At 31.3% G+C, this 26,408-nt stretch overlaps 2 protein-coding genes across 2 annotated transcripts; both read left to right on the top strand.

Moving 5' to 3' along the window:
- Positions 1-9,096: 9,096 nt before the first annotated feature.
- Positions 9,097-9,963, top strand: LOC119688254 (ABC transporter F family member 4). Its single transcript, XM_038102933.1, has one exon. It carries the CDS (start codon positions 9,097-9,099, stop codon positions 9,961-9,963), a length of 867 nt encoding a protein of 288 aa, XP_037958861.1.
- A 13,315-nt stretch (positions 9,964-23,278) lies between these two features.
- LOC119689779 lies at positions 23,279-23,920 on the top strand. The gene is made up of 2 exons (XM_038104681.1): positions 23,279-23,436; positions 23,551-23,920. Exons 1-2 carry the CDS (start codon positions 23,329-23,331, stop codon positions 23,791-23,793), a joined length of 351 nt encoding a protein of 116 aa, XP_037960609.1. The 5' UTR covers positions 23,279-23,328; the 3' UTR covers positions 23,794-23,920.
- The last annotated feature ends 2,488 nt before the right edge of the window (positions 23,921-26,408 follow it).

The raw sequence follows: 26,408 nt of genomic DNA, 5'->3' as shown, positions 1-26,408 counted from the left end.
AGAGTCGCAGTAAAAAAAATTGTGAAAACAAACGAAAAACACATACATATGCAATAAAACCATAGAATACAAAATAAGTTGGAAAGCTATGTTACGTATTGCCTAAAACCACGCAGTTGGATTTGAAAAAGTTCGAAGAAATTCCATTAAAAATTCCAGTAAAGCAAGTGCTCCATTCGTACAACCGGAATAGCCGTTTTGTGCAGAACTTATGAAATCTCGCATCGGTAATCGTGGCTTGGTTCAAGTACACTTGGCATATACACTGTAACTGTCCTTTTTTTTCAATATCGAAATTGTGCAGAGGAGCGAAAGACGACAGACTTTTTCTTCTGTTTTGTTATTGAATAAAATTATTTATGACAAATTCGCTAGTCAGTTGTATAATTTTTATTGTTCAAAACTACTGTAAATATGTTTTTGAAATACATATTTCAAGATCCCACACTTACAAAACGTCGCATCATATCACATCAATGATGAAAAGTGGAAAATATCATAATTGATAGATAACACATTCAATTTATCTGTTATCTATCGAATGAAAACAAAATTCTTTTTAAAATTTACATATGTAAATATGTAATATATTTACAATATATTATATAGATAACGGTGTACTATTGTCTCTATTAAAACCCCCCGTAGAAAACGGGTTAGAATATTCGAGAGGTAAGGCATACCTATCGTAAGGGACAACTAAAATCCAGTAGACACCACTCGATACTGTTAGGAGTATAAATGGTAGTGAGCGACTTTCACTTGGGGCACTCGACCGGAAGTGTAAGTCTAATACCATGGGTGAGGGTCCACAGCTTCGGCAGTACTGACCAACAGAGGTTGACCATTTAATGTAACACAGTGATTGTGCTAAGAATCCAAAGTTACGCGACTAGAGTGACTTTATTTAGTACTTTTATTTGATGTGGATACGTGAAGATGACCAGACTGCAACTCTTTGATTGCCGACTGCTTACTGGTGCTGCTACTACTTGACTACTTGAAAGACGTCTCTTTGACTGCTTAACCGGCCAATTCTTTGACTGCTGATTTAACTACTGGTACTGCACTTCCCGACTACTTGGCTGCTTGACCGACTTCTACTTGACTACTTAACCGGCTTACATGTATTCTATTAGACAACTTACAATAATGAATTCTTTGAAGATAACTTTAAAGCTTTTTATTAAGTATAGCTGAATGGACATAATCCTTTGCATAGTCCCACAAAAAAAAATAATACAGTGGTGAATATAGTAGCTATTCACTGACTGACTGAATTGTGACTTATTCTGATATTTTATTTAAAATAAAAATAAAATAACACGACTTAACAAATCTTTATTATTCTACAATATATATATTGTACTTTATTATGTTATAGAGAACACATATTTGAGAGTAGTTTTTATAGTAATAGCAAAACCAAATAGCTGTAGTATTTCTTAATTCAGCATATTTATATCCGTCGCTCCCATTTATCGTCATCGTAATATAAGCTATTGGAATTCGGAAAGACGGATTTTAATAATGCTGCATTTTTTTCTGGATTTGTTGTTCAAATTGGGTGTGCCGAGCCAGAACGAATAGAACGAGTACTGAGAAAAACGCGAATATCAACATCTTTAATGCAAAATCTGTATGGAACTAAATTGGAAAGACACCTTGATTGGCTATTTATGGCGACTTAAAGTTCGTCAATAAAATTCGTCATAAAATTGACATGTGTTTTTTTTAAAGTCATTAAGAAAAATGCATTAAGTTTTATTAATTTTTTAATAATCAATTTTTTTTTAAATTAATAAATATTTTTCTGAGTTAATGCGCACAATAGATTACATACAGGGTATACTTTAATTTGGGGGATGATGTCGTGATATAAGATATGCAGATATAAAGAGTCAGGAAAAGGAATATTATTTTATCTACAAAAATTTTACCTGAAATTACCACTTATCATATATAACAAATAAAACTCTGAGTATTCTAAAATATGGAGATTACGACCATGATTATAATGCTAATGTTCACCTGTGATGTCCAAAGATAGATTAATATAAAACTCAAATGACTACAAGAAAATAAAACTATAAAATTGTTTGAAAACTTGAGTAAGCCCTTAGCTTTACGGGGGCGAAAAAATTCTGTCCCATAGCTGTTCTGAGAAATTTGGTTGGAATCAGTCTATCTAATGGGAGAAACCAGCCGAACCATCGTTCGGCATTGAATGTATACTGATCTAAATCTATGTACATACCAACGTCATTCCTGTGGTACCACAATGGGCCATCATTTGAATTCAAGCAGGCTTTTTGGGATACAAGGCCGCCATTCCAACCTACCTACGTATATTCAGATAGCCAAATTTCCTTAATTTTGTAAAAATGAAAATAAGTTAATTTCGAAAGTGTTCACACTGTCCCCACTCAAGGAAATTATATGTTTTTTGTGTACAAATTAAAAAATTACATGCTCCAAATACCATTTACTTCTGGGAAATTTTAGGATTTGATTATTATAACTATAAAGAATGGTTTTAAAGGATTTATTACCTTTAGTGGATTTCAGGTATGTGAATTATTATTTTTCACTCTATTTTAAATTAATCACAGTTACAATTTTTACTATACATTCAAATTTAAAAATTTGCACTACTTTTAAAATATTTTTCTGATTTTATTAAAGTCAACTGTTAGTGACATTTATGCCACTTTTTTTGGTTATCTCATAGAATTTATCTCATAGAATTTAGAATAGAATTTATCTTATAAATAGTTGCATTTCAGATGTTCCTTAATTTCAGCTTTCGTTTCAACGAAATTAAGGAATAAAGAACTTAATTTCGCTGAAACGAAGATGAAATTAAGGTTTTTGCGAAATTAAGATGTTTCTGAACATAGTATAAGGCTATTTTCCTTAATTTCGTTCTAACCTCAAAACTGAATTTTGTAGAGAAAAAACAACTTAATTTCGTTGAAACGAAGACGAAATTAAGATTTTTGCGAAATTAAGTTGCGTTTGAACATAGTATTGTTCTAAAAATATTCCATTGGACAACAAATTTTGATTAGATCGGGAGTAAATCTAGTTTGAATTCAGATTTACTAATCAAATCATGATAAAGTGAACAGTTCGAGAAAAGTATGTCGTGTTACTTGTGGTTATAGAAGCAAATCCGTATAAGAATTGAAGCCTACGTTCAGACTCTAATCGTATGAATACTATCGTGTCATACTAAAATGTATGAAGAATTACGGTAAGGGCTGGTGTATATAGTATTGCACTCAATCGAATGTATTTTAATGGCAATATTAAAAAATATGATTGATTGAATGTTGGTTTGTTTAGTGTATCTTGTTAAATATCAAGCTGAGTATATGTAGGAATGAATGCAATTAAATGCCAAAGAGAATAACTTTTTAATAACGAAATAGCAATTTGAGCAAATCAAATATGTGGTAGTCAAAGTTAGTCAAAGTTAGTCAATGTGAAATGAAAAAATAAAACTCTTCATCTTTAGATTTTTCCAATAAATATTCATATTGGTTTTTTCTTCTGTGAGTGAATCCTGTGATGTCCTATTTATTTCACTTTAGGGCTTTTTTTGAGTAACATTTCCTTTTTAATAGCATTTTAGCTTCAATATTTCTAAATACTTTACATTCATGTTTTTATGCATTAATTCTCGATGCGGTTTTTAGTGATTTGCAATGGCAAATACCAATAGAGTATCTTCGACAAATTGATTCCAGAGATTTTCAAAGCAATTTGTATAGAATTTTTTTGCTGTAATTTACCAATAAATTTGCATCGCAGTGCAATTGGTTTTATAGTTTTTCTGAAATGCTATATAAGTACTGTGAGCTAGTTTTTATTTGTGTTTATTTTTTCAGACTAGAGTGCTAATATCGAAATCATCTCTTCATAGTCACATAATCTGCACTGAAAGCGTTATTGATATTGAAAAAATACCACTTGATGAACACAGAAATTCTTTGAATTTGTACATCCAGCTTTGATGTAAATGGTTTTGTTATGAAAACAAGCCAAAGAAGATTCTTAATTTTTTTTAATTATAAATATTTCTGTGGAAAATGAGAAATGCATTTAATCTCTTTTATTTGATTTAGGAATACATTCGTTTCCATAAAAAATATTAATATTGAAATCAGAAATATTCTATATTATGAAATATTTTCCATATTATTTTCTATATTATGAAATATATGTTACCACTGCAGTTAGAACCACTTATGTTATTGAAATTAAGATTTGGCATAAGCTGATTTATGCATTTATTTTTATTTAAATTTCGCTTATAAAACATATAACAAATTTTTTTATATTTAATATTTATATTAAATATTTCAAATTTTGATCATTTCCCATTTCACTTGTGGGCTGCATTCAACATTTATCGCCTTAAATCAATTGATTTATTTATAATGAACTTATTTATATGAAAGCACTTTGCATGTTAAATTATTCTCAATTATTCTGATCTGTGTGTGAGCAAGCTGAAGAGTGGGCATAAGACCACCTCTCGAATCCTACCTAGCTTAGTCAATAAGTGATAGTGTATGCAAAACTCTTGTCAGTCCAGTTGTTGTTTTATAAATTATCGCTCGTTACATTAAAGCGCACTAAAAACCAATATTAGAATAGAATATTCATTTAAAAAATTTTTATTTCATATCATTTAAAAAATTAATAATAGGTTATTTACACTTATTACACTACTGTGTAATATCTAATATATAATAATTGCAAAACCAGATATTACTTCCCAAAATAATGTTGATCAAAAATTCAGAACTGCAATATTAAATTTCGAATGAATTTTCAATTCCCAAATGCTTTAGGTAGAATTTTAAGTCTAAATAAAGTACTAAGCCATACCAACCAAATTCACACAAATTTGCTTAGTCGGCACAGAGAGGCACCCATAAGTGCTGCAAATTGCAGCGAGTAATGCGAAAAACCAATATGGCAGGTTGGGGCGCAAACGTATCAAGAACGAGTGTTGAGCAAATACATTTTTGCTAGACGAAGTGCTGGGGAGTTTTCTTCAAGTATTTCCATACCGAAGACAAAAACAAAAAGTCAACAAAATCAGAAATTAAGCAAAATAAAGGATATTGAAATGAGTTATGGTAGGTAAGCAAACAAAATGTTTAAGAACCTCGACGTCTCTACAATACTCGTACTCGTACTCGTACATCTACATATATGGTATATGAACGTGTTTGCGTTTACATTAAACTATGCATACGGAATACTTGCAAGCTAGCAAATCCACTGCACCCAGTAGGCAAAATATCGAAAATTCCTTAAGCAGAAACATTTGTGGTTAAGCAAATTACATACTTCAATCTAATGGATAATAATCAAAAATGCTTCTATACAGAAGCATCTCTCTTCTCATCTCCTCTGGCGTTTTCATCTTTTTCTTCAATATTACGGACAGAATTTCATATTCGTAAAACTACTTAGTAAGATTAATATGATTAAATACAAACAAATAATTAATGTGAATATGAAAATATCTACAATATAAATAACAACTCTTAAAAATTAATAAAAAAATTTACCACTCATCTTTGAATTAGTCTAATTCTAGCACACTAATGTATCCCAATAGAATTCAAAAAAACTATTTTAAAAAATACATTAAAAATACATATTAAATAAATATTAAAAATTAATACTACATATATCGAAAGTATATATTCTATATATCAAAAATATATATTATATATATTAAAAGTATGCATTATATATATATACAAAGCACCGCCGAATAGTACACCACAAGAAAATAACCAGCTACTATACTCAACAAATGGCAAGAGAAGATCTGCAACGAATCATCGAAATGTGGTAACAAAGATGAAACAATAGCACTCAGCTAGACAGCTAGACTGATACCAAATATAATCACCTAAGTGTTTAAGTAGAAATCGGGAGATACAAATTACTATCTCACTTAAATGCTGAACGGACATGAAGAGGTATATTTATAAGTATTCTTAGTGCATGGGTGAGGCGGATCTACCTGACTGCATTTATGGCGACGGAAACTGTGACGACACAGAGCACACCTTCCTTTACTGTAATAGGTGGTTCACATTTAGAGAAAAGATAACAGCCCAGATTGGACCAAAAAATAACGAAAATATGGTGGAAAAAATGAGCGCGAACACAGAGAGCTGGCGAACTTTAAAGTCATATGTGATTTGAGTTTTCAAAGCAAAGAAATTAGACCTAGAAAGGAGAACCAGAAACTAAGTTAATGAATAATGCAGACACCAAGAAAATGCGGTTTGGACGCTGATCGAAAATCACAGATGGAAATGCCAACATAATAGAAATCATCCTCGAAGTCATAAGAAAGCGGTTCCATGGGGGAAAAAGTATCGCTGAAGAGGGAATGTTTTAGCCCGTATACTACATACAAATGTAGTAAACATTTTCTTCACAAAAAAATGTATTATATATATCAAAAATATGTGTTATATATAATAAATTATATATTATATACCTAAGCTTTGTCAAAGGTTCCAGATAGTTTTAGCCCTTGTGTTTTCAGTAATACGGTAGCACAATGAGCCTATGTCGAAGAGTTTTTGTCGAAGAAAATTGAATGCATATCTCTATCTCGATGACATATTGTATTTAGAATAATAGATGTCAGTTCCGTAAATATCTACTTTAGCTACTTTAGAATTGTTTAATGATCATGACTTCATTGGGTCCCACATGAATTCCTAAGTGTTATCATTTATATCAAATTTTCAAGTGTTTGTATTTTACATTTTAAATATTTTATATTTATAAACCCCAACATTGTCTCGATATCCGTCAGTATCCTAATTAAAGTCCTTTAAATAATTCTGTTAACACGCGATGATGGTTTCTGTATAGAACAAACGATTGAGTTTTGAAAACGCTATATTCTGCTGTAAACATGACAGAGTGATTAAATATGTGTGATGTGATGTGGAAATTGCAATTAATTAACACATATTCACGTATCCAAATCGAGAAATTGTAATTTTAACCACATTTTACAGGCATTCAAAGTGGAAAAAACGCATTGACCAAGTCTGAAAAGTGCAACATTTTACGGGTCACTGTGATTACTGAGCAATTTTCCCAATTTCGAATGGGGAATTGGTAAACACGTTTGAGCACAAAATTGCCTATTATAAACGGTAAGCAGGTCAGAAATTGTTGGAAAATGCATGCACCATTGATAGACCCTGAAACGCTTTTCGACTTGCATGTCCGCAAAAGTGCTTCGAAGTTTCATTCACAGCACCGGAATTCGTGCTCCTTTATTTTAGTATGTGTAACATTTTTTTCCGGATATTTTTTTCAAATCTGCCACTGGGCTTTTTTGCCTTTCCAGTGCCACTCTAGGGACAAAAGCACATTGGCAGGAAGCGGTAAAAAATAGTTTAAACTGACTGACTTTAAAGTTAGTCTTACTAATTGTTGCTGCGGCTTCTGTTGTTGTGGCAAATTCATGGAGTTAGACACTTTGTGAAGGAATCAAGTGTGGGAGAATGGAGTTCTGAATAGAGTTATGATTATTCCTGTAAGTTTGTGTGGCACAAGTTTTTCTACGTTTATGTCTTGTGTTTGTATTAAATTAGATGTTGTTGACATGCAAAAGTATTTGAAACTTTCAGATTTAGTTGCATTGCCATTAACTTTCATGATGACGTCACATTCGCTTTTTTTCAACTACAAAAAAAGTGTTTGCGTGACAATATTTTGTGCTGATATAAGGTTTTCTTCGTTGTAAATCGGTTGTAAATGGTACTATATGTTCGTTCACTAATTCAAAATAACAATATTAAAATAATATGAGAATATGATTGCATGCCAATAAACGAGGTTAAAATATTTCTTAATAGGTCGATGATAATTTGCTCTATGTCTTCGTAAACAACCTGGAACTTGAGCAATGAAAGTTTTTGCATACATAGAATTTTATGAACACAGGTAAGTAAGTAGTTTGGACGTCCTTGTTTCCAAAAATCCCACTTAAGGTCTAATATGGCCCATTGTGGTACCATTGGAATAGCATTGATACATACATAGATTTAAATTAGTATACAGCCAACGCCGGAAAAGGTGATGACTCCCCCATTAGGTTAAGGAAAGCCAACCTGACAGTTCTATAAGCTTGGCCGGGTTCCTAACATTACAGGAAGACAGCTTAGTCAGATCGGTCAGAAAAGAGGATCCAAAGGCTTTTAATCTTCTATCAGCTAAAGAAGGGCACTGACACATGAGTTGGAATACGGTCTCCTCTTCATCCTCAGAGCCACAACCTCGACAAAAGTCGTTAGCGCAGATACCGTGGTGCTGTTCATGTTTTGTCTAAATTAGACCAAGTCAATCTTGATATCTGACAATGAATTTCATTAGCTCCGTATTGCTTGGCTATGTTCAGTTATTGTTGTTTAATTGGCAGATTAAACGTAGCAAGTGGAACGTCTATATCTGAGAAGTGAATATTAAGGGAGAAGAGTGCCTGCCTTGGCGAGGTCGTCTGCCGTGCAATTACCCGAGATATACCTGTGATCAGGAACCCAAATGAGTTTAGCGGTAACAAGCCTAGCTAGGTCATTCAGAGATATTGAAATATTGATATTGATGGATTATATTATAATTATGTTGAAAAGAAATACTTTCTTTTTTGAAACTTTTCCAACTCGAGTAGTTGAATGAACTTCTTACAGTATTTTATGAAAAAAGTACAATAGAAAAAAACGAAACTTATTTTATCACAACCAAACATAATAATAATAAAAAAATAATTTTTGCAAGACTAATTTTTTATTTATCTTGATTTTTCACTTAACTTAACAAGCGTTAAAATGCATTTTTTTTGAGCGCAGAAGAAGAGTGTCATAATTCCATCATTCAAGCAGCAAAACAACCTGCAACTCCATTCAATCGGAACAGCGGCACGTAATTCGCAATGCAACATAAAAACCTCGCAGAAACTGCATAATTGCTGCAGTCACAAAGAAAATTACGCGACGTCAACAAAGGCACGCTACTTCCTCCAGACAAGAAGTAATGGCATCCCAACGTGGCTTACAGAAGGCCCTGATCACTCAAGTGGTGGTATTGCTCCTGTGCTGTTATTGCAAAGTTACAGTAGATGCACATGCATTGTCATTACCAAGTAGTTTCCCAGTTGCTGTGACAGCTCTGACAGCTGTCAATGGTAATCGCAATGATGATGCTTACCTCGTGGATATGATTGTAGCTGAAAGTAAAAAGCATGAGGAGAAATCATGGCATGCTGAGTCCAGCGAAGAAGAGCACAGTGCACATCACAAAAAAGGTGGTGAAAAAGGCAAGAAATCTCACAAATCCGAGGAGCATTATGAGAAGGGCGAAAAGGGTCATCATGATAAGGCTGGCAAAGAAGGTGAAGAAGAGGAGGAACAGAAATACGAAAAGAAGCATAAACTAGAGGATAGCCATCTGAAGAAGCACAAAAAAGGTGAGAAGGGCGAAAAAGGACATGAATTTGAAGACCACGGTTCGTATAAAAAGGGACACTCGATTAAGGGCAAACATCACGTGCATAAGCTAAATGAGGATAAAAAGGAAAAAAAATATTATGATGAGGATCACGCTGAAGGTAGTGAAGAAAAGTATGGCGGTTTTGAAGAAGGTAAAAAACATAAGAAAGGCGGACATTACAAGAAGGGCGGACATAAAAAGTCATCACATGAAAATAAACATGGTAAAAAGGGGCATAGTAAGAAAGGGCATAAGAAGGAAGGACATAAAGGGCACAAGAAGGCGCAGGATGAGGAAAAGAAATGGGACAATGAACATGAAGGTGAAAAGAAACATGGTGACAAGCATGAGAAAAAGTGGCACAAATCACATAAGAAGGAAAGTAGTCATGGTCATGGCCATGGACATTAGTTGGTTGATCTGCTCTAAGCATTTGTGAAATTACAACTATTATTTTTATTATTATTATTATTCACGCATATACAAAATGATTAATAATAAGTTATTTATATTTTCTTAAATGTGATTTCGAATAAAATTTGTTTGGTAATTAATATTTTCATTGAAAAAAAATATTGTTCAAAAATGCAATACTGCATATAACATATACATAAAAATTCTTTATATTTAATTTAAATTTAAAAACTATATAACAACGTATATTTATATATATATGTAGAAAAAAAAATATGTAAAAAAACTATCTGAAATATTTAATAAAATATTAAAAAATAAGCTAAAGCAATTTTTCGTATTTTTTATATAGTAGTACTACAGTATTTTTACAGTTTTACAGTTTTATTCATTATAACAGAAATAATTATATACCAGATCAGAGCTGCACAAAGTACAGTCCACGAGCATCATGCGGCCCGCGGCTTAAATATGTGCGACCCGTGACATGTTCCTAATCTACCACAATTAGGCAAATTATTCTCTGTTATATTTTAGTAACATTACATTATTTTAACCTTATGGTATCCCAAATAAATGAATTAAAATGCTTTAAATAATTTATTATATTTCACGGTTATTTACTGAATTGATAAAGTTTTTAGTATATATTTCTTTGTGTACAACTGGTTCAAAAAACCCATATCCAGTATCCAGTGTATATTACAATAACTAATATTAATAATTATAAAAGAAAAATTAATACAGTTTATAAAACTATATTTAACATTAAAGCCGTATTTTTATTTTTTCCCGAAAACGTATGTATTTATTTCTGCGGTACCCCAGCCTATTCAGTGATTTGTATTAGCTCAAGATCTTATCCGGTCTAGACAATCGTAATAAAGATAAAGCTTACAGTTATGCCGTTTCACCATTAACCATCTGTATTTTTTATATAAAATAATACTACAGTTTAGATTACATACAGTCTTAAGGGAGCTAATACTATTATAATATAATAGTAATAATATATACGATATAAAAGAGTATATAATAATATACTGTTATATTATAATATTATTAATATTAATATAATATTCATAATATAATTGTTTCAAAATTAAAACTAATAAACTACAATTTCAAACAAGTCAAATAGGTGTATCTTCAGCACCTATATAACCTTGAGCAGATAATATAAAACTGCAATATTCTAAAAAAATACTATTCCGCTGCCTCCGGAATAAAATAACCGAAGAAGAACATAGATTCTATACTAAGTGATCATATTTAAAAGTTCAAAACACGGCTTCTCAATTCTAGTTGATTACATTTTTACTAGATTTCTATTTTAATTCTATATGATGATTATATTTCTTTAAACTTTGAATTTTACGGTACTTAGCTTAGTATGATGGGGCTGAACTTGACATAAGTAACGCATTCAGTGTTAATCTATCCATGTATTGCAACACATGCCGGCCGACTTTTTTACATTTACTTAAGAAACTTTGCAGTGGGTGACTAATGATTAAGAGCTTGTTTCACGTTGTTCCAATTCAACAAAGAGTTCATGAATCGAGATATAGTACCTCATCTATGTTCATATAACATAGATGAAGATGAATTTGTTATATCTAAAGAAACAATACCATAACGTACGGGCCATTATTTGTGCTCAAGTGGGGTTTCTTTCTTTCTAAACAAGGCCGCCACTCCAACCTACCTACCCTACCATAACGTACCCGAACAATGCCTGATATATATTGATAATATATATAAATATCTCTATAAATCACATAAAATATACATTACACACTCTATCTATTAAATTCAAGTACGTAGTATTTAATAAAATCTAATACTATGTTTTCAGCTCGGATTTTAGCTCGGTAGCAAAAAGATTCTACCGATTCTACTGCCAATGGACCAACTTATAACAAAGTAATTGTGTTAGCGATACGCTTACTTGTCTATTGCAATTAAAAAATATTAAAATAAAATTCATGTATTACTTATGTATCTCACATGTACAATTATAAATCATACAAATGCTGTTAAAAAGCACTTTATGGAAAATAGTAATGGATATTACTATAAATCAGCATTTTTACAGTAAAGACAATGTACAACTTAGTTTAATATAAAATCATTGATTTAGCTTCCATTTAGAAGTTGAAAATTCACGTTAAGACTTAAAGATCGTAGTTAGACCTTGGATAAACTCATTGATACTGCTGTCATTACCCATCATAAAACAATAATATATAATATAATATAATAAAGTGTTGTAAATTTTATGATTTTGATTTGGTGGCACTGCTGATTAAAATTTAATAATTTAATATAACAATTTTATAATTAATTTTTTGTGTGATTTATTATTGAGTGGAATTTTTCTAAACAAACCGAAGCTGTCTTTAAACTTTCAAACGACTTTTCACACAAAAAAGCTTTTTACTGTGCAGTAAGCAAGTTAACCCAATGGAAACGACAAGTACAACTTACTAAGTAAGCTGTGGAAACATGCAATTAAGGACTTTGAATGTTTAAAGGACTCAAGGACCATATTTCAGTAACTGTTGCAAACTGTAAATGGAGAGGATGTATAATAATTTCCAATGTCCAATTTACGGCCTAACTGTCCTCTTTTCAGACTTTTTTATTTACAGATATTCGCTTGGTCGCTAGTTTTTATCGAATAAAATTGATTGGCAATAAAATTGATTGCTAAACGAAAAATATCTAATTATTTTTAATAATTCGAGTAAAATGAATTTGATTTCATTTAATTCGATACAATTTAATTTGAAAATTGATTCATACAATAAAAATCCATTTTAATAAAATAGTAATTAAATATTGACATTTAACTGTTTGCCAATGAATTTAAATAAATAATAATTGTAATATTATAACAAAAACCAAAAACAAATAAATAAAATTTTAATGGAAATGTATTATTAAAAACCTAACATTTAAGTAGAAAAAATAGTGTGAACTATTATATTTCAATTCAATTTTAACGACTTAGATGTAAAATATATATATGTGTACATATATATGCATATATATATATATGTATTGCTTTAATATGATTTTGTCATTTTGCTGACATTTGATAAAATTATTATTGACTTGTTATGTAGGAGCTTAAATAAACCACAAATTTACAGGATGTTTGCTTTTGATGCATTGGTCAATATTTTGTCCAACATTCAAATGAATTGAACCGCAATTAAATTGTATTTAGAAGATAAAATATATTTGCAACCAAGCAAACCGCATTGTCAAAGACAAACAAATTGCTTTTTGTCAAATCAAAAATATTACATATATATATATATTTTATTCTATATATATATATATGTATATATATATACTCGTATCTGTGAGAAGGTAATTTTTTATTGCATTTTTTTATACAACTAATCGTTTATTCAAAAGGTTTAAGGAATTAAGTACGATGCTTTTAATTTGTTCTCCAACAACAAAAAGAATTTTTTATTTATCAAAAAAAAAAAAAAACAAATAATTTTATTGAAAATATTCAATATATTAGCCGCTATACCTTCTGCTCAAAAAGTATCCGGATTTTGTTGTTTGTTAACTAGACCTAGTTAACTAGACCTTGTAATAGATCCTTTCCAAAAACTTTTTTTTGTTATGTTGGTACACCTTTTCTTGACATATGGTACAAATTTGAGCGCCATCTGTCAATTAGTTTGTTTACAGCAGCTGTTAATGTGAGACTACCTCAAGTGCATTTAACGATTTTTACTATGGAAAGTTCTTGTTGTACGCGATTTTTTGATCAAACATGGCATCACTGTCATCGCTCAGGCACCATATTCGCCAAATTTGGATACGTGCGACTTTTTCCTGTTCCCGAAACTCAAATTGCCCCTTCGTGGTAAGCGTTTTGAGTCGATTGAATCGGTAAAAGAGAATTCGCTGAAGGAACTAAAAGCCAAAAGTGTATGGAAGATTGGGTTCGCTTCAGAAGGAGCATATTTTGGAGGAGATAAAATAAATTTAGAATTAAATTTAAATTTCTGTGTTTTATTTACAAAATCCGAGTACTTTTTGAGCAGAAGGTAGCTATTAATATGATTTTATTTAAGTCCTCATTGTTATGGTCGTTAGTTCTGCGAATTGTAACGACAAGCAAGTAATTAATAAATCTTTAGAGTAATCTTTAGAGATGTACTGCTTCATTGATAGATGACTGCTTAAGTGAGTTTCTACCAAAGTATTTGATAAGTTGTTGTATATAACTTAAATTCTTCGTCGTCGTTTATTTTAATCTCGATTATATCCAGAAAAACAAAGAAATAAGACTTTGCGTACCACCTAGTTAAAAAATTATAACTTATCTGAGTTTTTTTTTTAATACTTAATATATTTTAAGCATATAAATGCAGTAATTCAGACAAAGATCTATATCACGACTCATTGAATCGGATTCAACATGAACTTCTTAAGATTTAATAGTATGTCAAACAAATTAAATAATTAGAAAGGATTCGAATAGATATGAAAAGACAACAACAAAAGTTTTAGTTAATTTATTGACATTTGGCTGACCATATAGTTGTTTCGAGTACTGAGAAATACCCATCATTCCTGGTTCAATAGAAACTATTGTATTTTATAGAGAGGTTACGAGCACTAGTGAATTACAACAACAAGAATATTACGAATTTTTAATTAATTATATTTCTAGCTGTTTGGAGTATTGTCAAATACCCATCATTAATGGTCTTGGATTTATTTCTTCTATTTATTTATTTATTCGTTAATAATTTTTTGTGATTGCAAACATTAGGGAGTGAGCTCGTGCCCTGCCAAATTTAAATCGTAGGGTCAGTATTCATTAACCAACTGAACCAAAGTTGACCCCAACAACATAGCTGGCTTATTTAGTACAACTTGATTTAAACCGCTTAACTAATAAACAATTTAAATCGCATGACTCTTGTTTGTGGTGTCAGTAATTCCTAATAGGGTCTTTCACTCGTTTCTATAATAATAAATATGGGATTATTGACCGGTCACTTTAGTTTGAATCTATTGAAGTTAGGAATTCAATCCAACTCAAATTGCAGGTACTGTAGAAAAGAGAGAAAAACTGCCATGTGCCTTGGGAGTGCCTGGAACTAATACAAAAGCGGAACTAGGACTAGGACAAGACTAGGAAAGATAGGCTCTTTACTGTCTTTCATTAAAGAAATCGAACTTGGAGAAACACTTTAATCTGACTAAGGGGCAGAATAGATCTTTTAGGTCGCAGTGCATGATTTTAATAATAATAATAATAATAATCATAAAACCGCAATTACTTGAAATTCTTAAGATAGCATGTAACACAGTTTGGACAAGTACTGAGGAACTTTTAATACATAGATGTTAGTTACGAAAATTACAGATCTTATTCATTAAGGGCCACTTAAATATTGTAGAACTATACAATATATATACTATATATATCGGATAACCACAATAAGGCCAAAAACGCAGAACAAAATGTTGAACTCATTCAGTATCAGCTCATATGTCTGCATAATTAATTCATATACGACCGAAACAAAATGCTTCCGATGCTATACTAATCTTACGCGCATACCAATAATTTTCAATTTAATCCAAAAGCAAATCATGCCCATTTCCGGAGACATGAAACTGACAACGGATGCAACAATAAATGTATACTGTAGTAGGAAAAACAGAAGCAGAAGCAATAACATCCACAAAAGTGCCAGGAGCAGCAACAATGATTCAAATTGATGGCATCAATTAGTGATATGAAATCCAGCGCAGAGTAGCTGGTAAGAATACGTATGAGTCTGTGTCCATTACGAATTGAGGAAGTTACAGTTTCATTTAATTATTCGAAGTCCTGCAGGATTGGAATTGCACGACTGTGAAAATGTTAATATGTAAAAGTTGTTGCTGCTCGAATGGCTTTACGCTCTACCGTCAAGCTTCAAGTTTTTGACAACTTTCAAGCTGCTTTGATGTGAGGCTCATCAGCGTATTTATGCTTTGACTACGAAGTCATGTACAAGCACAAAATCTCAACTAAAAATAACAATCTGTCAATGCATCTGTTTATAGTTCAGTCAGTTCCTCATGCTGTACATCTGTTCGTCGGTCCTTCCATATAGCTATTCATTAGCAAAATACATTTTGACTTTAATCTCAGCATCAACATTTACTCATTTGTACTCGTTCTAGTTCTCGTTTTCATTTGAATTTGTACGCATTTGTAATTTGATAATTTGATAGAACGTCACATGTCACATACATGCACTACAAACTCCAATGGAACTATCTTTATCAGAGCCTGTAATTTTTGAATTTCACTTTCGAACTCTCGAACTATTGTACTTGAGCAATTGAAATTCATTGACAGTTGATTGGAATAAACTGAATGATTGAGTGTATTAATAGGCAATATATATAAATAAATATATAGATTTAATTTTGATCGTATCATGATGGAATCAATACTAGCAGCTATTTTAAGCAGTATATTTAATTGGAATCGAATTAAGGAATGTAGCTCCGTTTCTGTGGTTATAAGTTTATATACTTATTGTTTTGTTTGAGAAGAACAGTATTGTTATTATTATTGCTGAACGATCAGAACTAAGAACAAAAGTTTCCGTAACAATTTGTTGACGTTGCCGCATACTGGAGTATATAATGATATCATTAACATCAGGAATTTTTCGTACATCAAGAGAGTGAGTATGTTAAAAAAAGTGAGTACATTGCTACCCAAGAGATCTATTGTGATCCTTAATCGGATTGGATTATTTTTTCAAGTCCGTTTTGTTTAATGAAAAACAATATAGGGGCTAACTTTTTTGGTCTTGAAGCTCTATGTTCCATGAAATACCCTCCTTATGTTATACCCTTATGTTTCTCACGCTTGTGCAACAATGCCGGGCACTTCCTTAATTTTTTTAGGTGATTACTCAATCTACAGCGACCGGTTTGTAATTCCATAATGAGTCTTAGGTTGTTGTATGTAATCCTTGAAGCGTTTTAGGTTGTAAGTTACTAAAAGCATTTTAAATTGCGATAGTCGTGGTAGTCTTTCCGAGTAGAGTTCTCTTTCCTTTTCCTCTGCGTCGTTCAAAAGAATGGAAGAATGGATAGAAAGTTGCGTTTCTTCTTCTGACTTTGTCCCCCATTTCATTGCCTTGAATACCAGCAACGCTGTGAAAAGCTCTCTCGAACGCGCAGAGTGTTTTATTTCGCCAATAGTTCGAAGTCCTGTCCAGGTGTGAATATTTCTTAACCATGAGAGTTGTTTCCGCCAAATATCTCTGCGACTTTCTATACGGCTATAAAGTATTAGTTGCAATACTTCGTATTTGGGTGCACGTCTTATGTGTCCCAAGTTGCTTTCTTGTTGTATTCTTCTGAGTACTTCTGCATTGGTAACTCTATTAAACAAAGGTATTTTTAATAGACGGCGATAACAGCACATTTGGAAAACCGCCAATTTATTCAAATCGAACTTCATAGAGTAAGACTGACCATACGTAACAATTCATATATCTCATTTTATATATCTCGTAAGTTTTTCCGAAGAAGTGCTGTTTTACTCCGCATGCTATACCTATATAGTAAAAGTGGAAGCCGTCAAGAACACTATTCTGAAGATGGTCGGTTTGACGGTGCATAAAGCATTCCATTTTCTTGTCAGAAGAAAAATAAATAAAATAATATTTCCTAAGATCAGTGCTTGACACTACTCTTAACAGTATGGTTAGCCAAATTTAAATAAATGAATCACATTTTTGTTGCTATTTCTTCTTTGCTGTTCGAACCGTTCTTATAAAAAAATACAGTTGCTTAAGCTTCTAAATTACGTATGCTCTATGCATTTTACGGTCAAAGGCAATGTATTTCAAGTGTTGCATCTACATATATTACATCCAATTTACCTAATAGTGTGAATTAAGTAACCATAAAGCTTGTTACATTAAAGCTTTCTCAGATACATTAATAAGTAGCACTTCAAAATTTTAAGCAAAATATCAGCTTTCTTTCAAAATTTTGATTGTAAATAATTTATTTAATCCTTACATAGTTTTACTTAAAAATGTTGATAAAATTTTAACAAAATTGTAACTTAAGTACAGAATCTATTGTGCACAAAAAATATCTTTAGTAATATCCGTGCAGATACGAGTATCTGCACTATTCTAAAGCAACTTAATAGCTTTGGCTTAGCATATTTCATGTTTGCCTTTTGCATAGTTTATGGACTAAAAATAATTTGTTGCAATTTTGAGAATAAACTATTTTAATAAAAATAAAGCAAAGCAATAATTTTTCATTTAGTCAAGGATCAAGGATATAAATTTGCTTATAGATTGCCCTATGCACAATGAGTACAATGAAAAGGCATTAAGCTGGGTGTAATAGAAACACACTTGCTAAGTGCAATGCCAAGCAGCAAAAACAACAGCTTATGCTGCAATAATATTTTTGTTACTGGTTGCATGCAGCAACAGAAATAACTAAATTATTACATTTATGATAAATCCTTACATAAAATATTAGGAGAGTGCATATGTATGCACAAGTGCAGGAGCATGCTGGCATGTAGGAAATGCAGTGATGTTCATAACTGACCATTGATCATGATGCAAAATAACCATAAGTAGCTTTGCAACAACATAAAACAATAACATCAAGCAGATAGCAGATAGCAGACATAGTAGATATAGTAGATAGCAGATAGAAGTTTGGTTACACGCAGGCCGTATAGAGGTGTAAATAGACTTTTGTATATGCAAAACCTTACGTACGTATCTGTTACCAGATAAGTTCAAGTTGAATGAGTTTGCAATGGAGTTTTGTTTTTGGTTACTTTGGAACGCTGTCTGAAATGCATAGCATAGAAAAGGCCAACATTAAGAAAACTCATTTCGGTATTGAATTGTGTTGGTTGATATGTGTGAGAACACCAGTCAACTAACAAATATTCACACAATAAACAATAGCTACAGCAAAGCAGCAGCAGTAGCTATAGCAGCGGGAATGATGCAAAATAGTAACAAAGTCATATGAAACCAGATTAAAGTCCAACTCAATCTCTTACACACAGAACAGTACGAGTAGCCTTATAGTAGTGTAGTACAGTTGTTCATATGCACATAACATACCTACACACTTTTGTTTACTGAGGATTGTGGCATATTAGTAGGCTTTCATGGCTTTTGTTGCAGGTGTAACGTTTGTGTGCACTTCCTTACCTCAATATTTAATACCGTAAATAAATGAGTTCAAGTGTAGCGTCATACAGAAAAGACATTTTCAATGACTACCTGACCTCGTGGTCCTCGTGTCCGTTCAGTCCTTCTCTGCTGCTTATACAGCACACAACAACATAACAAGATAACAACAAACATATGAAGTAACATACTATAAAGTGCATCGATGCTTAGTGGAAGATGCAACTTCATTGATATTACAAGCGTTTTAATTTGGTTGCATATCTGTATATCTGCATATCTGTACATTTGTATATCTGCATGCGTGCAGTAGGCACAATAACTATTTAGAGAGATACCTATGCTCTTAGTTGTGATGCTTTGTGCTTAATTTTATTTTATGAACAAGCTTGTATAAGGTTAAAAATGAAGAATGAACTTTTCACTAAACATACCAATGGAAGGCAGCAACAATAATAATTAGAATAGCAATCCCATAATTGTACTTCTGTTAGCTAGAAATTATTCAATATTAATTAATGAAATATATTGTACACTAACAGCGCTCAGCCAATCGTAGACTGCGATATATGAGCAACCCATCATAAGTAACTCATAGATGCACATAGGCAGGTAGGCAGGTAGGCAGGTAGGTAGGTAGGTTGGTGGAGCTCATTTTAATTACATCACCTTAGTTACTGACTATTGGCTGCTAGACGATTTGGACTGTGTTTAATAAGCATAATTGTCGTACGTGCATGATGTTGTTTTTGTTGTTGTTGTTGCTGTAGTAAGTGCTAAATTTGTTTTTGTAATTAACCTTTTCGAATCCGTACATGTAAACAGACACTACGCACAGTATCACAATTTATGCAACCCACTGTAAGGCTGTACGGGTCAAAAATAATTAACTTTCCAAATCAACGCACAATGGCACACATACTTATACCTTACACATACATATAACTATGAATAGTCATATATATATATATGTATATATAGGTGAACTGCACACTACTGAACTGCAACACTACTGAACGTAAGTACACGTATATATTCACACATTGACTATTAAGTGCTAAGTTTATATTTTTTAATCTTATAGATTCGTATTTGTATCTACTGTGTACGTTGTTAACCTCAGAGAATGGTCATTAGTACAGTTGTTGTTATTGCTTTGCTTTGGTTCGGTTCGGTATGGTATGGTTTGGTTTGGTTGGGTTTGGTATGGTTTGGTTTCATTTCGTTTTGTTTTAAATTTTGCTATTTTTGGTTTAGTAGTGCCGTTTAGCCAATTGGTCGTGTTTTGTGTCCATTTCCGGTTACGGCGCTGTTCACTAATGGAGTTTTGTAATTACTTTTGTTCAACATTTTTCAAAATGACTTTTTATTTTTAATTTTGTGGTCAAATACATGCCCGGAGCAAAGCATTAACGGAAATCAAATGAAAGTTATGACTTTAACCTTTTAAGGAAAATAGTAAAGGAAGAAAGTAAAACTTTTAAATTAATTACACTTCGTGCGAATTAAACTTAAACAATAAAACGACAACAAAATTATTGTAGGTTGTCAAGAAAATGTCGGCCAATTATATACTCTGGTATGGCAGCGATATATGGTATGTCTTAAGGAAAATACATAAAAAATATTTAAGATCGCGGAAAGATATTTCGGTTTTTATAGTTTCTTTCATGATATAATTAATTTAATTTTATATATAAATTTATTATACATTTTTGTGTTTTTTTTTTGAAAAACACTATTGGTGTTAAAATCACTATGAGACTTCCTAGTAAAATAACTCAAATAGAAGTTATAGTTGGTATAGTATTTTAGGAAGCAAATAAGAATAGGTTAAGTTATATGTATAATAAAGTGAAGTTCACTTTGTAATAGTAGGTACGTTAAAATGGTTAATGCTATAATCTACATCAGAGCTGTCCAAAGTAAGGTCCGTGGGCCAAATGCTAATAGGGACCACATGTGGCTAATGTTTGTGCGGCCCGCGACATATTTTTAATCTACTACAATTTAAGTCTACTAAAAATCTACTAACTAAATTTAACATTATAACCGTATTTTTTTTTTTTTTCAGCTATGAACTATGAACGTATGTATTTGTTTCTACGGCCCGACAATTTTTATAGTGATTTGTTTTGGCTTGTGAGGGCATCTGGTCTGGATAGCACTCATCTACATTATACATACAAACACATAAATAAGGTAGGGAAGTTGGAAGTATTATAAAGAAGGAACCTATACCCTATCTACTCCACGAATCCATTAACTAAATTAATTAAATAAAAACTATAAAATTTTTATTTATAATATGTATAGAAAAAAATTAATAGGAGAATAATCAAAAATGAGCTTCAAGACTTGGATGCTGTTTCATTAATATTTTTTTTTAGTAAAATAAAATAGGTGATATAATTTCTAGGAATGTCAGTTTAGTTAGAAAACAAGTTTTTGATATATGTTGTTGTTAGTAGGGAAAAGTGTGTTTGTGTTTGACAAAAATACAGACTATAATAAACGGTAACACTAAACTTAAGTTAACTATTTATATTAATTATCAGGATCCAGTGATCGCGAACGACCACGTTAATAGGGTGGAACAAAAGTAGCAGTATATATATATATATATATATATATATGTGTGTGAAGAACATAACTGGCAATCCTGCATGTTGTTGGACTTTGGTTGGTTACGTGGGTAATGGGAGAGAGTCAGTCGTAGTAAGACGTTAGAGTTAAGCGGTCGTGTGTGACAGTTGAAAGCAGAAGATAAGCTACACCTCGTTAAGCATGCGAATACTTATTAATATTTGTAATTAAAGATTATGATTCTTATTAAATATAACATAGCATTTATATTTAAAGATTATCTTACATATATGTAGATAAAGTAGTTTAATAGGGTAGATAAGGTAATGAAAAGATTAGAGATGAAGAAAAACATAAGAAGAGAGGAGAAAGGCTAAGCTAAGTTGAACTAAGAGTATTTTTGCGGGAAGTCCATAAGAATATCAAATATTAAAGTCGGACCATAGTTAATTATATAAAGTTATACATAATAGAATTTTTATAAAAAAAATGCTTTAGTAAGTTAACATAATATAATATAAATTGAATATAAATTTGAATATAAATTGTTATAAATGTGATACAAAACTATAAGAAGTATTACGTACTTTTTAGATTGATGTTTCATTTTGATAATGCAATACTGGAACAAAGGTGTTATCGCACTTTTGTAACTTTAGTGCAGCATTCTTGCATTTCGTGCATTTTACAATCACTTTGCAAGACAGAATGAATATCCCAATTGAATTTTTGATTGACCATACAACTGTTACGGGTATTGCCAAATACCCATCATCAGCGGTCTTTAAATTATTTCCTATATTTAATTAATTGTAATTGATTTTTTGAGACTGCTAGTATTAGCGGTTGAACCTGTGCCCTGCCAAATTTAACTTCGACAGCTGTTTTTCCTTAATTATTCGAAGACTTCCGGCAAACAAAGATTTGAGGTTGTATACTACTTAGAAATAACAATTCTACTTTGTTCAATTGGTATAGTTGCGACATGATCAATATTTCTAAAAAAGACATGCAACCATTTACTGGGATTTGCTCCGTTCACGAACAATTTTTGTCGTGTGTTATTTAAATATATGGGAAGTTTTTCAGATATTGGAAGTTTTTTTGATTAAATATTTTTATTCGACACGACCAGTAACATTCGGTATTCAACATTCAGGTACATACAAGTACCTAAGTAATCGTTTCATATACCACCGAATTACCTTCCGAAGTGAAGGAAGTACTGTAAAATGAAATATCTTTTTACCTTCTCATAAGGTATAAACTTTTTTTAATAGTTTGTAAGTACATTTAAAATAAAATCACTATCTTTATTTTATAGTTTTGTTATTATTATATTTTATGGTCATTGAATATAGCTTCGTTTTATCAATAATAAAACTCAATAATAATCGAGTAGGCTAAAAAAAATTAAAAATTTCAAAACTTTTAGATTTAAATAGTTAAAAAAAAAATTTATTATTGAATTTTAAATTTAACAACAAGCAGTAAATTTTTTTGTAATCCATTCAGTTTTCAGGATCAAAATTTCAAAATGAATTCAGTCCAGCCAAGGAAAGTAGTTGGACTGAATCCAGTCGCAAGGGAAGAGTTCATAATCACGCTTCAGAATACGATTGCAAAATTGCGGTCCAGCCACAACGTCAGTTTATGAATTCATTGAATAATTTATTTTTATATATAACATCTTTTTTTGTTTTTCATTTTCGATATAAAAATATATATATTTTTATTCTCTTTCTCTTGTTCAAAACAGCGCCCTGATATTTTTAATGACTTGAATTTGTGTAAAAAGAGTATGAAGAACTTTGAGCATTATGCGATTATAATGAAGACGCAAGTTGGTAGCTTGAGGAAAACCAAAAAGAAGGTAGCGGCTATAGAAGCTAAGAAATTAAAGGCGATCTTAAGTCTCAATGAACTCAGAGAGGAAGCTGAATTTATTTTCAACGATAAACCCTTAACCCCTAGTTTAGATAAAATTATTGGAAAATACTAAATTTGAGTTCATCTTTAGTTACTTTTTTATTACGGACGTAGACTTTACGCAAAATGGACCTTACATGACACGCAGTTGCAAATTTAACAAATCTATAATTTCAAATCAGTTTTTAAAGCTTTAAAAATAAAACTGACAAGTTTTGGAAATCTGAAATATTTGTATTTTTTTCAAAAAACTTTGATCCAAATAGATTTTGTGCTTTTTAGCAAAAAATATCTACTTTTGCAATTTAATTTTTTTTATAAATACTAGGTAAAGTAGTATTATTTATTATAATATAGTTTATCAAAGGAATTAGACTTAAAAAGAGATGTAATGAGTCTATTATCCACATCTTCAATTTCTGTTTATAGATGTGCTAAAATCGTTATCATCTAAACCTATGGACAGGATATTGGCCACCTTATCACTTGTCTACTTTCCCTTCAACACTTGAAGAAACTACTTTTGTAATCGATAAAATCGATCTCGCAGAGTTAGGGACTTCATTAAGTTTATAGACTTGTCTGGTTGGTTCAGTTTAATTTGAATTCCAGTCTTTTAATTTTTTTTTTGCAGTAGGTAGTGGAAAGCAACAAAAGCCACAGATTGAAATTTTGACCCACTAAAATCATCTCTTCTTTATTTCAGACTAGCTTTATCTAAACCACGAACTATGTAAATTGGAAGAATAGGTAAAGAATTATAGCGCGAAATTATAGTCTATTAGACTAGCGATAGACTGTGTGATCAGGCTAACGAGAGCCGCGTTTGTAAAAGAGGCATGATGGGAGATTTGTGTTTTTCAGTATTGTAAGTGCGCAAAATCAAAGGATTCTGGGTAATCCAAGTTATCACAACGGACTATTGTTTAAGTTAAAATGGGCTTTGGGCACAGGGCCGAGCGCACAGAAAATAGAATTATCTACAAATTCTGTTAATTTGATATTTATTAAATTATAATGTGTTGTTAATTTTCTTGTTAGTTGCATTTAGTAAAAATAAATAAAAATAGTTTTTTTCGTGCGATGAAGTGTTGCACTCTTTGAGTCTTTTTAATATTTGTGGAGCAAGCTGAGCACCATAAGTTAATTCCATAAGTCCATATAGGTTTAATGACACAGTTGTAAAGTAGGACTTTCTTTTTGAGAGTTAGTTTACTATTTGGGTTCATAGGCTAATAGAGCTGGTTAAACTTTAATTTCAATTGTGTTTTCTTACTAACTGTGTTTTTGCTCCAAGACAGTCTTTTAACAAGATGAATGCTAAGATACTATATGTCATTTGCTTGGGGTATTGAAATGTTGTTCAGCGTAACTTGTGTAGATTTTTTGATTCATTTACTTTTATCCTCCATTTGGCCAAGCACTCCTCAACAAGGCACTGATGAAGTGACATATTCTGAGTGGACATTTTGAAGTTTCTATGTGTACTAAGAATTGCAGTATCGTCTGCGAAAGTTGGGATTTTAGGGTTTGAAAATAGAGAAAGATAGGGTGTATATAGTAAGCATAAAAATGCCCGAAAAGGCAGAGGAACTTCTCTTGAAATAAAAGAGTTATGTTTAAAACACAATTCTCTTGAAGTATCATTTTGCAAGGAAAAGGTTTATAATTTGCACTCCAAACCTTTTTGCACTCAATTTAGTACGAGTTTTAGCAAATTCGAGTTATAGAAGTTCGAAGTATGATGGAAGTTTGACTGTATATACGAGATTTCGATATAGAATTTAAAATTTTAGTTGCGATTTTATCAGTCGTATGAAGAAATTATAAAATAAAATTGTTTAAAAAATATGAAGAAAAAAGCATATATTTGTAAAAATAAAATACGAAATGTGGTTCATTGCAGTTACAGTTTCAGTTAAAAAATAAAAATTGCAAAGTGATTTGCGGTTTGTATCGCATGGACAATAATGCAACGACAGATCCAGAGCCAGAGGCAGAGGCGTCAGCAGCTGAATTTTCACTTCAATAAACAAATTTTCACGCAATGATTTTGCTGTGGTTTTTTAAGTGCTGAAATACTTTACTTAACTTTAACTATTTACCCGTTTGTGGCAATGAAAAAAAGTCTATATAAGCAATTTTATTACAAATTTAATATAGTGAAATTATTTGCATAACCTCAACAACGATATAGAATATAAAAAAGTGTATTTGCTATAATATTGTCTCTTTTAAAATTTTATTATTAAAAATTATTAATATTTTTTTGATAAAGTAAATAAATAATAATATTGAAAAAAAAAAAAAACTGTTTAAATGGTTTAATTAACTTTATCTATTTTTTTTTAATACAACTGTAAAAAGAATTAATTTTTTAAAAATTATATAAAAAAAAGCAGACAAACAAACAGACAAACATTGCGCTTATATTAAGGCGAACTCATGGATTTCCCCTAAACACACTCACTCAGGTGCAAATATTCAATTTTTGTGATTATTTTGAACCACATTTAACCACATTTAACCGCTGAAGCCAACAGCCAAAGGCGGATATACTTTTTCCAAATTACAAATGGCAGTAACGAAATCAATTCAAAATCCGTATTTAACCTCACTGGTGCAATACGATAATTTATGACTGTTTTACACATTTTACTGGATGGGAACTGGGAACTGGGAACTTGG

Source organism: Teleopsis dalmanni, chromosome X, assembly GCF_002237135.1.
Source record: "Teleopsis dalmanni isolate 2A chromosome X, ASM223713v2, whole genome shotgun sequence".
NCBI classification, from domain to species: Eukaryota; Metazoa; Arthropoda; class Insecta; order Diptera; family Diopsidae; genus Teleopsis; species Teleopsis dalmanni.
This window is presented reverse-complemented; position numbering and strand designations above follow the sequence as displayed.

What these genes read in the sequence shown, in the direction of transcription:
- LOC119688254 (XM_038102933.1), top strand. Translation starts at nt 9,097, where the DNA reads ATGGCATCCCAACGTGGCTTACAGAAGGCCCTGATCACTCAAGTGGTG.
- LOC119689779 (XM_038104681.1), top strand. Translation starts at nt 23,329, where the DNA reads ATGAATTCAGTCCAGCCAAGGAAAGTAGTTGGACTGAATCCAGTCGCA. An exon ending in AATTGCGGTCCAGCCACAAC is followed by an intron (nt 23,437 to 23,550) that starts GTCAGTTTATGA and finishes TGTTCAAAACAG; the next exon opens with CGCCCTGATATTTTTAATGA.